This window comes from Triticum dicoccoides, chromosome 4A (genome assembly GCF_002162155.2).
Source record: "Triticum dicoccoides isolate Atlit2015 ecotype Zavitan chromosome 4A, WEW_v2.0, whole genome shotgun sequence".
In the NCBI taxonomy this organism is placed as follows: Eukaryota; Viridiplantae; Streptophyta; class Magnoliopsida; order Poales; family Poaceae; genus Triticum; species Triticum dicoccoides.
The window spans coordinates 588,701,560-588,711,266 of record NC_041386.1 but is presented as its reverse complement, the minus strand read 5'-3'; the positions used below and the strand labels follow the sequence as shown (position 1 = coordinate 588,711,266).

General features: G+C 46.5%; 2 protein-coding genes across 3 annotated transcripts; one reads left to right on the top strand and one right to left on the bottom strand.

Annotated features, from left to right (window-relative positions):
• Positions 1-594: 594 nt before the first annotated feature.
• On the top strand, positions 595-4,486 carry LOC119287039 (polygalacturonate 4-alpha-galacturonosyltransferase-like). Its single transcript, XM_037566530.1, has 8 exons — positions 595-803; positions 1,470-1,501; positions 1,592-1,652; positions 1,749-1,792; positions 2,004-2,335; positions 2,415-2,772; positions 2,877-3,464; positions 3,870-4,486. The coding sequence occupies exons 1-8, from the start codon at positions 740-742 to the stop codon at positions 4,143-4,145; spliced, it is 1,755 nt and encodes a 584-aa protein (XP_037422427.1). The 5' UTR covers positions 595-739; the 3' UTR covers positions 4,146-4,486.
• A 587-nt stretch (positions 4,487-5,073) lies between these two features.
• On the bottom strand, positions 5,074-8,332 carry LOC119287038 (nuclear receptor subfamily 4 group A member 3-like). 2 transcript variants are annotated; one of them, XM_037566528.1, is made up of 3 exons: positions 7,615-8,319; positions 7,053-7,105; positions 5,074-5,689 (listed from the first exon to the last, which is right to left on the bottom strand). In XM_037566528.1, exons 1-3 carry the CDS (start codon positions 8,192-8,194, stop codon positions 5,450-5,452), a joined length of 873 nt encoding a protein of 290 aa, XP_037422425.1. In that variant the 5' UTR covers positions 8,195-8,319; the 3' UTR covers positions 5,074-5,449. The 2 variants fall into 2 exon arrangements, with proteins under 2 accessions (XP_037422425.1, XP_037422426.1); XM_037566529.1 differs by lacking the exon at positions 7,053-7,105 and having other exon boundaries at positions 5,534-5,689; positions 7,615-8,332.
• Between the last annotated feature and the right edge of the window lie 1,375 nt (positions 8,333-9,707).

Genomic DNA, 9,707 nt, shown 5'->3' with positions numbered 1-9,707 from the left:
GAGGTAGATCCCCACTTCTCAAGCCGCCACCGAGACAAGGGGGAGGGGACTAAGGCGGCGGCGTTGAGGAGATATCTAGAGTGAGGCAACGGGGACACTATGTTCCATTTTCTGAACATTTTCTTTGACAGGATGTTCCATTTTTTAACTTAAAGATACAACACGCAAAGTGTTTTTTTTAGGAGCACTGCTACCTGCACGACACTTACCGCAGGAAACACACACGACACGCTACATCCCACCATCCAAGCCCAACGCCGAACAGCACCAGCCGGTTGGATCACACATCGTCCCTGTGTCGTTCAGTAAAAATCGTGTGTATAGTACTTTTGTTTTTTTAGAGCAAGCAAGCAAAGTGAAATACAAAGATTTTTTTTAGCAAGCAAAGTGAAATACAAAAAGATGCAATTCCTCGCATTTCTGACCAGTTCCTGCAGCCCAATAACTGTCTCGGATAGCGGGCCACGATCCTCTGGCCCGTCTACCATTTTCAGGCTTTTTTCTCGAAAAGGAAAGCCCACCAGTGTCGGGCCTTTCTCTTTGGGCCCACACGACGGCTTTGTTCCGCTCCGCCACCGTCCTGCCTGCGCTGCGCTCCACCGCATCGCACGAAAAGCACCGACCTTTTTTTCAGCCGAGACACGATGATCCACCGCCATTAGCAGCGGCGGGGGAAGTGGCGACCGATCTTCCGTGGCCAGCGCGCGCGCGCTCGCTCTCGCCGGATCGGGCCGGAAAAATGGCGCGCGCGGTCTCCCTGTCGGCGCTCTGTCTCCTCCTCGCCGCCGCCGCCGCCGCCGGAGGTGAGGAGCTCCTCTTCCCCCCACTCCGCCCTCCCGGAAGTCGCCCGTGTAGATCAGATTAGGATCCGCGGTCGCTGGTGCGGCGGAGGCCTGCCTGACGTTGCGAGGCGGCTCCCATGCTGTCAGTGCCAACTGCTGGTGAACTGTCAATCTAGGGTAATTCTGGTCAGATTAAGATCCGCGGTGGCGGGTGTGGCGGGCGTCTGATGTTGCCAGTGCCAGTGTCGCAACTGCTCTTGAACCCGTCAACCTAGGGTAATTGGGATTAGAACTTACAACTGTAGGTGTGGTGGCCAGCCCTTTTGTTCTTGAGGAGTAAGCACGATCTTGATATGGAATCTGTGGATAGATTCAGTGCGTATTTAGATTTAACTGCGAAGTACACTGTGGAGTTGATGTGCCATGGTAGTCGATACGCTGATATGCAGTGATTGAGGCGCCTGATCCAGTTTGGCCACTCAGATGTTCGAATTAGGATGACCGTGACCTAGCTACCTGGCATACTTGAGCAAGTTTACTGACCGACCCACATTGCAATTTACTCTTCTGTTTGCTCCTTCCCTGGACCCTGCGCAAGCGGGAGCTACATGCACCAGGTTGCCCTTTTTTTGCTCTGGAACCTATATCCTTGGCTCATTCTGATGCAAGTGCTTCTGTTTTGTGCAGCTCGAGTGGACCCGATTTATTCTGGCAAACTGGTTAGCACAATATCACCCTGCCTCGTTACTGTTTTTCCTCGGTGTTATGGAGGTATATGTGCTTATGCTGATCTGTTCCTGCGATGGTAGGTGCTGGACTGGAGCAAGGAACCCAAGTTTAAACTGCAGAATTTCTCCCTGAATCGAGAGGGTTAGTAGTAATGATGAAAAAGATTGTATTGCATACTACTGTGTCTTCTCAGAGCAGCAGCACATTTAATAAAGGGGCTTTTATTTATTAATGCAGACAATCTTCAGCTCCTAAGCAGGTCACGAGATGTCACTCGCAGGGTAACATTTTTTTATCTTCGTTGCCAAACCCTTGTGATTTTTTAGATGAACAAACACCCTTGCGATTTAAGTAGGATAATTATTGCTGTGCTTATATTTTATGATTTTCAGATGTGGTTAATCACATAGCTTCTTCTTTGCACGGCATCTAATTTTGAAATGAAATCTTATACCTGTTCCCTCTGTTCATGTCTTATATTTCCTTGTATAGAAATTGGGGGAGAGGACCGGTGTAATAAAGATGGAAACAGTACAGCAGGATGATGAAGCCCTAGTTAAACTTGAGAATGCAGGTTTTGAGCGTTCGAAAGCAGTTGATTCTGCTGTGCTGGGAAAATATAGTCTATGGAGACGCGAAAATGAAAACGAGAAGGCGGATGCAAATGTTCGTCTGATGCGGGACCAAATGATCATGGCCAGAATATATTCCGTGCTCGCCAAATCCAGGGACAAGCTCGATCTTTATCGGGAGCTACTCGCCAGGATCAAGGAAAGCCAGCGCTCCCTTGGGGAAGCTACTGCTGATGCTGATCTCCCTAAGAGGTATTTACTTTTTAGGCTCGAACTGTACTTTTAGCCAAATTTTCCTGCACTACTCATTTCTTTTTCCTTTGATTTGAAGTGCTTCTGAGAGAGCAAAAGCAATGGGTCAAGTTTTATCAAAAGCAAGGGATCAATTGTATGATTGCAAGGAAATTACCCACCGTTTAAGATCGATGCTTCAGTCAGCTGATGAGCAGGTCCGGAGCTTAAAGAAGCAGAGCACCTTCCTCAGTCAGTTGGCAGCTAAGACAATACCGAATGGCATACATTGCTTGTCCATGCGCTTAACAATAGACTATTACCTTCTCTCTCCAGAGAAAAGAAAGTTCCCTAATAGCGAGAATTTGGAAGATCCTGACCTTTATCACTATGCTCTTTTTTCGGACAATGTTCTGGCAGCATCAGTTGTGGTTAACTCAACCATCGTGAACGCAAAGGTTTGTGCAGTCCGTACTTCGATTTGGAAATTCAGTTTCTTCGTAATGATGTATGTGATCCAATTCAGTAGCAGCTCCTGATTTTCTTGCTTAAAAAACTGCAGGAGCCTGAGAAGCATGTCTTTCATCTTGTTACTGACAAACTGAACTTTGGGGCAATGAACATGTGGTTCTTGTTGAATCCACCTGGGGATGCCACAATCCATGTTGAAAATGTGGATGACTTCAAATGGTTGAACTCTTCGTACTGCCCTGTTTTGAAGCAGCTCGAGTCTGCAGCCATGAAAGAGTACTACTTTAAGGCAGATCGTCAAAAAACTCTCTCTGCTGGGTCCTCTAATCTGAAGTACCGAAACCCAAAATATCTGTCCATGCTCAACCATCTAAGATTTTACCTGCCGCAAGTCTATCCTAAGTTGAATAAAATCCTTTTCCTCGATGATGACATTGTGGTCCAGAAGGACTTGACTGGACTGTGGGAGGTTGATCTTAATGGGAATGTAAATGGTGCTGTGGAAACATGTGGGGAGAGTTTCCACCGATTTGACAAGTACCTCAATTTCTCAAACCCAAATATTTCGCAGAATTTTGATCCTAATGCATGTGGTTGGGCTTATGGAATGAATATATTTGATCTGGAGGAATGGAAGAAGAAGGACATTACTGGAATTTACCATAAGTGGCAGAACATGGTGAGTTGGAAATAACTCGAATGATTTTTAAATTACTTTTACTCAAGTGTTTTCTGCACTGTCATGCATATAGCCTTATATCTTATACATGAAGTAATTACAGTAAATATTTCATTAGCATGATTGTATATGAACCTGCAGTTACTTTTTTTTTATATCTTGGTGACATGGTGTGTAGACAGCTTCATTTGTAGAAGGTCGCAGTAAGTCACCATTTTTCCAGCTTCTGCAGTGCCTCGTAATAGTTCATTGGTAGCAACTGTAGGATCTGCCACCGTCGTTTTGGATTTCTGAAACTAGAATGGAAACCATATGTTTCTTCCTGAGATGTATAGGTCAAAGCATGAATTACATCTCGCCAAATCCGAGCCTTGACACTGTTTCTTTGTCTTGCTCTTTCCACAGAATGAAAACAGGCTGCTGTGGAAACTGGGGACGCTCCCGCCAGGCCTGATGACTTTCTACAAGCTGACGCACCCCCTGGACAAATCATGGCATGTGCTTGGGCTAGGGTACAACCCGACGGTCGAGCACGCGGAGATCGACACCGCCGCCGTCATCCACTACAACGGGAACATGAAGCCGTGGCTGGAGATTGCGATGACCAAGTACCGGCCTTACTGGACGCAGTACATCAACTACGAGCATTCCTATGTCCGGGGCTGCAAGATCAGTCAATAGGTAGTAGCTAGAGAAGCACTCGCTTCGACAGGACTAAGAAAGGAAGTGTTTCCCTGTTGCTAGTACAGTTATAGCGCATGTTCTTCGTTTGTGTTATTAGATTTGGTTTGGCTGGTATCTTTTCTGCTGTATGTAGATTCCTCGCTCAATTTGTTGTGCTGCGTCGACTAGTCCGCTGCGGCATGATGTTAATGTTACTCTCCTGAAAAGAATGGTGAACTTGGTGACACATGTGAGGAATATCAATAGCATTGCCCACAACTGTGCTCACCAGGTTCTCAATTCAAGAATAGAACCTGTTTTTAGTTGTACAAATTCAGCTCATTCCCCTTGTCCTTCTATGCTTTCTCTTCAAGACTTTCAGGTTGAAGGATTTGTAATACACGCTGTACTTTGCAAATGAGTTGAATGAAATTTGGCGCCTGAATGCGCCTTGTGTTCAAAAAAAAAAAACTTGGTGACACACGTGAATTTATCGATGCAATGTTTCTGAATGTGGCGGTAATGATGCCATCCACTGACACATTGTGCCTAGAGCTCCTCGAACATCATTTCTTCATGCAATTTTGCACGCTCCTGACGCACCCAAGATGTCCAAAAAATTCAAAATGTTCTGAACTTTTTTTTTTTGCTTTTTTTTTCAATTTAGAACGCCGCTCGCTCCTCGGTAATCCACAAAACGCCGCCAGCTTATCAAGTGGTAGTTTTTCAAAAAACAATTGTCGAGGTTGAGATTTTAGCCATGAAATCTTGCTGGAATTATTACACATTCCACAGCACAGCAACCAACAGGCAGACCAATGAATACCGTCGCACCCCTTACATCCCACGTTCATGAAACTTCAGTTCAAACTGATACTATGCTAACAAGCAGAATTTAGGTAAACAATTGCAAGCATACCAGTTCAACAGTAAAATACAGTGAACGCAACAAAAAGAACACATACAGCCTTCTCATTGCAAATTTATTCATTTCTTTCATCAGTATGCGAGACATTATTCTGAGGTATACGAGCAGCGCGAAAGCGCATCACACCACCCTGTATATAAACCCTGAATTCAAGAAACATGCATGTATCCCAGCGGTAAGCACCGCTGAGATCCGACACCAAACGTATAGGTGCCTCAAAGGAGACCATGCGATGTTTTTGGAGCAAAACTTACTTTACTTTACATGATAGACACCAAATGGTGACATCTTCTTGAGCCCTTGCGTGGCGAAGCACTGCCGCGTGCTCCTCCAGGCAAGCGCGTGTGTATGCTTCTCCCCGAGCACGGAGAACCCGTGGCACCAAGGTGCGGTTTTATCCAGCCCCACTCAGCTTTCTGAACTTGAGAGGGAGCACACTGTTTGAGTCAGCGTTCCTCTTCTTCACAAAATTACCAGGCTCAACAGCAACCTGAGAGATCGACGAAGTCGTGGTGCTTCTCTGGAACCTCCCCATGTTCCAATAGGAGAAAGGCTTGTCGTGTTCGCTGCTGGAACTAGGGGTGCGCCTTGCAAAATTTTGTGGGATCATGCTGTGTTGTCTAACATGGAGATCCTGCAAGAAATGAAGGGTCAGTTTCTCAGCAACAGATGTCTATACCACATCAAGAGACAGTGAATTCAGTCCAGGGTCTTTATCAGCTAGCTATCATTCCTTGGCGGTACAGTTGCTGGAACCCACAGTTCTTGTTTGTGATAAATCCTCTCCTACTCTTTATGTAATTAACGATGAAACAATGTGATCCAGAAGCAGAGCAGAGTTGGTAAGTGGTAACCAGATCTCGCAAGCAAATATTGTCATTCCTCCAGCTAGGAATAATAATGAACAGGAATGCAGCTAACAAGGATGATTCGTGGTTTAATATATGGACCATCAACAAAGTGGAAAATTTCTGTAGTGTTGCTAGCGAAATTTTGTGCACCATCACACGAAAAGCCTCTCAAAGATACAGCTTAGCAGTTGTGCACTAGTTAGGAATATGCAAGATTGCGACTAAGAATTGGGAGGGGCCAGGGACTGATAAGCTAGGTAATTCAAGTTTACTAGAAGTGTTTCCATGACAAAAGAATCGTTACAAAATCCAGAACCAAAATATCTTTTGGTGCATGCCAAAGCTGGAAGTATGGAACTATTATTTTATCTGTATATTGACACTCTCATGTACCACATGAACCACTTAACATAATCTCACTAGTTATTCATTGACCTCACTCATCCAAGATCACGTGTGACTCTTCATCCCTTCCTACGAACTCAGGAATCAAGGTCATATAGGTTGTAGAATACTCCGGCTTTTTCCTGGTCTCTGGAATGAATTTGATGCATATACTAACCATATCTGCACTTATCTACAAACCGCTCATGATTTCTACACGCACACAACAACGCGAGTGTGGCCTGTAACACATGCCTACAATTGGTGTAGACTAGAGATGAATCCACGACCCTCAATAAATTCATTCTGAAACACACTGTACTGTGTACATGTGAGCACCAGGACTTTTGAACATTTTTTAACCCTGGTGGGTGGAGTTTACCCCGCAACACCACCACCCCGAACTCTGACCGAAGTATGATTTTAACCCCCCAAACTGTGGAATTGTTTGATTCAGTACCTCTCCAACCAGTAGAAGTTCAAAATAATATATTAACTTTCCCTATTAGGAATCATTATCTGCTGTTATGAGAATCTCTCCATAACCAGCAGAACAGCCAAACCCCGTTACCCATAAATATAATAACATATCAATTTCCCCTAATTGTTTGTTGCAATTTAAAAAAAAAGAGTTGTTACAACTTCTAAAAATATATATGTTGTTTCAAGACTGCATCTAAAAGCAGCAGAACAACCAACCCCTGTTACCCATAAATATCCATGTCCTCATGTAATGAAGGAAATACATCTAAAAAATCTTACATGAGAAGTTCTTATGGGAACCATGTCCACATCATGGTTAGGATAAGCTGAACCTACACAAAGAGAAATTTCATCATCACAGTTCAATTAAGACCCAGGGGGAAACCAACGGTATGTCTGGCAACCCCGCAGAACTATTACTTCTACTAAAAGGAAAGAGAAGAATTGGATACATGTAACACACACAATAGTCACACCATATTGCCGGAACAAATGGCCATTGTAATGTAAGAACACTCACTTGGTAGAACTTTCAAGCATCAATTAATTTTTTAATCCAGATTTTTCATACATTTTCGAAGCTCCGGCGTCATGGGCGATAAGGTAGTTGGGAAGTAGTACTAGGTTGTGAAGAGAAAATGGCAAGGTGTATCGATTAAACAGATGAATGAAACTATGCTAAAAAAATGGTGAACAGGTAGAGGTAGCCAAGGGCTCATGGCAGTGATGGCACCACTCTAAACTCTGAACTCTTGAAAATTTTGAGCTGAGACGGTTAAAAGCAAAACCGTAGCAATTTCTGACGTTAACGCGCAGCGGAAATCAGGTGTATGATGGATACCTGCAGCTGCCGTCGGTAACCAAGATGCATGAGGGTTGACACCAAGCACCGTCGGCGACGGCGACACGGGGAACCCGCTGCCGAACCCGATGGTGGGCCTGACGGGCGGGAACTCCCCGACACCCGCGAGCGCCGGGAGCGGCTGAGGCGGGGAGCGGAAGAACGGCGACATCATCGGCGGGGCGCCCCCACCGCCACATGGGGCAGGGGCGCCGACCGGCGGGCGCGGGCTCCAGCGGAAGGGGCCGAACCCGTCGCTGCGGGCGGAGACGGCGTCGTGGTCGTGGGACGGCGGGGGCGCGAGGCTGGCGCGCGGCGGCGGCGGGCTCGGGGCGAGGTGGAGGCGGCGGATCCAGGCGGAGGCGAGCGGGTCGGGGTCGCCGTGCGGCGCGGCATGCTGCTGCTGGCAGTCGGGCGGCGCGACGTGCTGCTGCTGGTAGTCGGGCGGCGCGACATGCTGCTGCTGGTAGTCGGGCGGCGCGACATGCTGCTGGTCGTGGTGGTGGTGGTGGTGGTGGTGGTAGGGCGGCGCGGGGCCGCGGCTCCCGGCGGAGGCCCGGGGCGGGAAGTGATCCCACATGGCAGCCGCCGCGTCGGCGCGGAAAGGGACGCGGGGGAGAAGGATGAGCGGAGGCCGAGGTGCGGTAGCTTTCCTTCCCTTTGGCGAGCGAGGCGAGGCGAGGAGACGGAGAGGTGAGAGCGAAAGCGCGCGCGTGGGGGGGCGCGTGACGAGTGACGACGGCGACCGCGGCGACGCACCTCCTCCACACGATCCTGCCGCCACTCAATAATGGCGTCACCTTTTTACCCAGAGTTGAGAACGGTCCAGAGTAGACGGTGTGTGTGCGCGTGTTCTCGTAAATCTTTGCAAGTGGTGTCTTGTCGCGGTTATACTACTGTACGTGCTTTTGTCCCCATTTCATATGGATTTTAGAGCCCTGTGAATTTTCTTTCTACGAGGACATGACCAATACATAGCCCTAGGGTGATACCTCGTAGGCCACGTAGGATCGAATGTCATGAAAAGTAGGTTCGGATGGAGCAGTGGGATCCTCTGCAAGAGGCGGGTGCTTGGAAAAAAAGTGTGGTCCGATGCATAAAGGTGAAAAGGTTGAAGCGGAGAGTAGAGGTGCATGTATACTGAGAGTCTTTAATTTTTATTCTTTAATGCTACCCACTAGTGATAGCTTGCATTGAGAATAAAAAAAATCAATATAGATGTCTTAAACTACTTTTTGTTATGGGGTATCTGTATCCATATGTCATCACTGTATATGCCGTGATGGAAGACTTTAGATCATATGATTATGGTCACAAAATCCTTATGGAATTCATTCGTATGCTTCTCATTTCATAGGAATCTCACTATGGAACTATTGGGCGGACGACGAGCGCCAGCGAAACTATGCACGATGCAGGATTGAACGGTCCTGTCAACTTTTACCTGACGCATAGACGGCTTGATGTGTACCATCGTCTGCAAATCGTCCAACACAAGTCGTGTGTGTAGCAGCCATCTCAATATGATCTCAAACCTCTTTTTTATTTTGTTTTGTTGGGAAGTTCAATGCGCTTACATTATGATCTACCTCTGTCACCACTTTTCGATTCTCTAGAATTTATGTTTGTTTTCATGTGCACAATCCAAAGGCACCTATTGCGGAGGTTATGTGTTTCACAATCATGTAAGCTTTTGTGGCGCGTGACATCAAAAATTTGTGTTTTCCTTATTCGATGTGTTTTCGATTTCCTTCCATCCAAAAGGATCCTAACACTCATGCACGACGTATACAAGACAAGTGCAAGAGCACATGCCTCTGTAAACTACACAAAGGAGTTGAAGGACCTGTGAAAAAACATAAACATCCACTCCGAGCTTTGTGCTTACCAAGGTCGTCGATCGTTCTCAAGCCCTGTTATAGTTGAAGAAGCCGTTGGAGAAGAACAACGCAATTGACCATGATATATTGATATTAGAAACAAGAAAAACACGGTCGTCCATAACCTTCACGAGCAGTAGTAGCAACTTGCATGTCAAGATGAGAACGAAGTCATCATTGAAAGACACACGAACACGACCATGTCCCATGCTT

Excerpts from the sequence above, each read along its gene's own strand:
- LOC119287038 (XM_037566528.1), bottom strand. The coding sequence starts at position 8,194 with ATGTGGGATCACTTCCCGCCCCGGGCCTCCGCCGGGAGCCGCGGCCCC. Across the intron at positions 7,106-7,614 it reads GTTACCGACGGCAGCTGCAG|GTTCAGCTTATCCTAACCAT; the intron begins GTATCCATCATA and ends CTCTTTGTGTAG. Across the intron at positions 5,690-7,052 it reads TTCCCATAAGAACTTCTCAT|GATCTCCATGTTAGACAACA; the intron begins GTAAGATTTTTT and ends CATTTCTTGCAG.
- LOC119287039 (XM_037566530.1), top strand. The coding sequence starts at position 740 with ATGGCGCGCGCGGTCTCCCTGTCGGCGCTCTGTCTCCTCCTCGCCGCC. Across the intron at positions 2,773-2,876 it reads CAACCATCGTGAACGCAAAG|GAGCCTGAGAAGCATGTCTT; the intron begins GTTTGTGCAGTC and ends AAAAAACTGCAG. Across the intron at positions 3,465-3,869 it reads ACCATAAGTGGCAGAACATG|AATGAAAACAGGCTGCTGTG; the intron begins GTGAGTTGGAAA and ends CTCTTTCCACAG.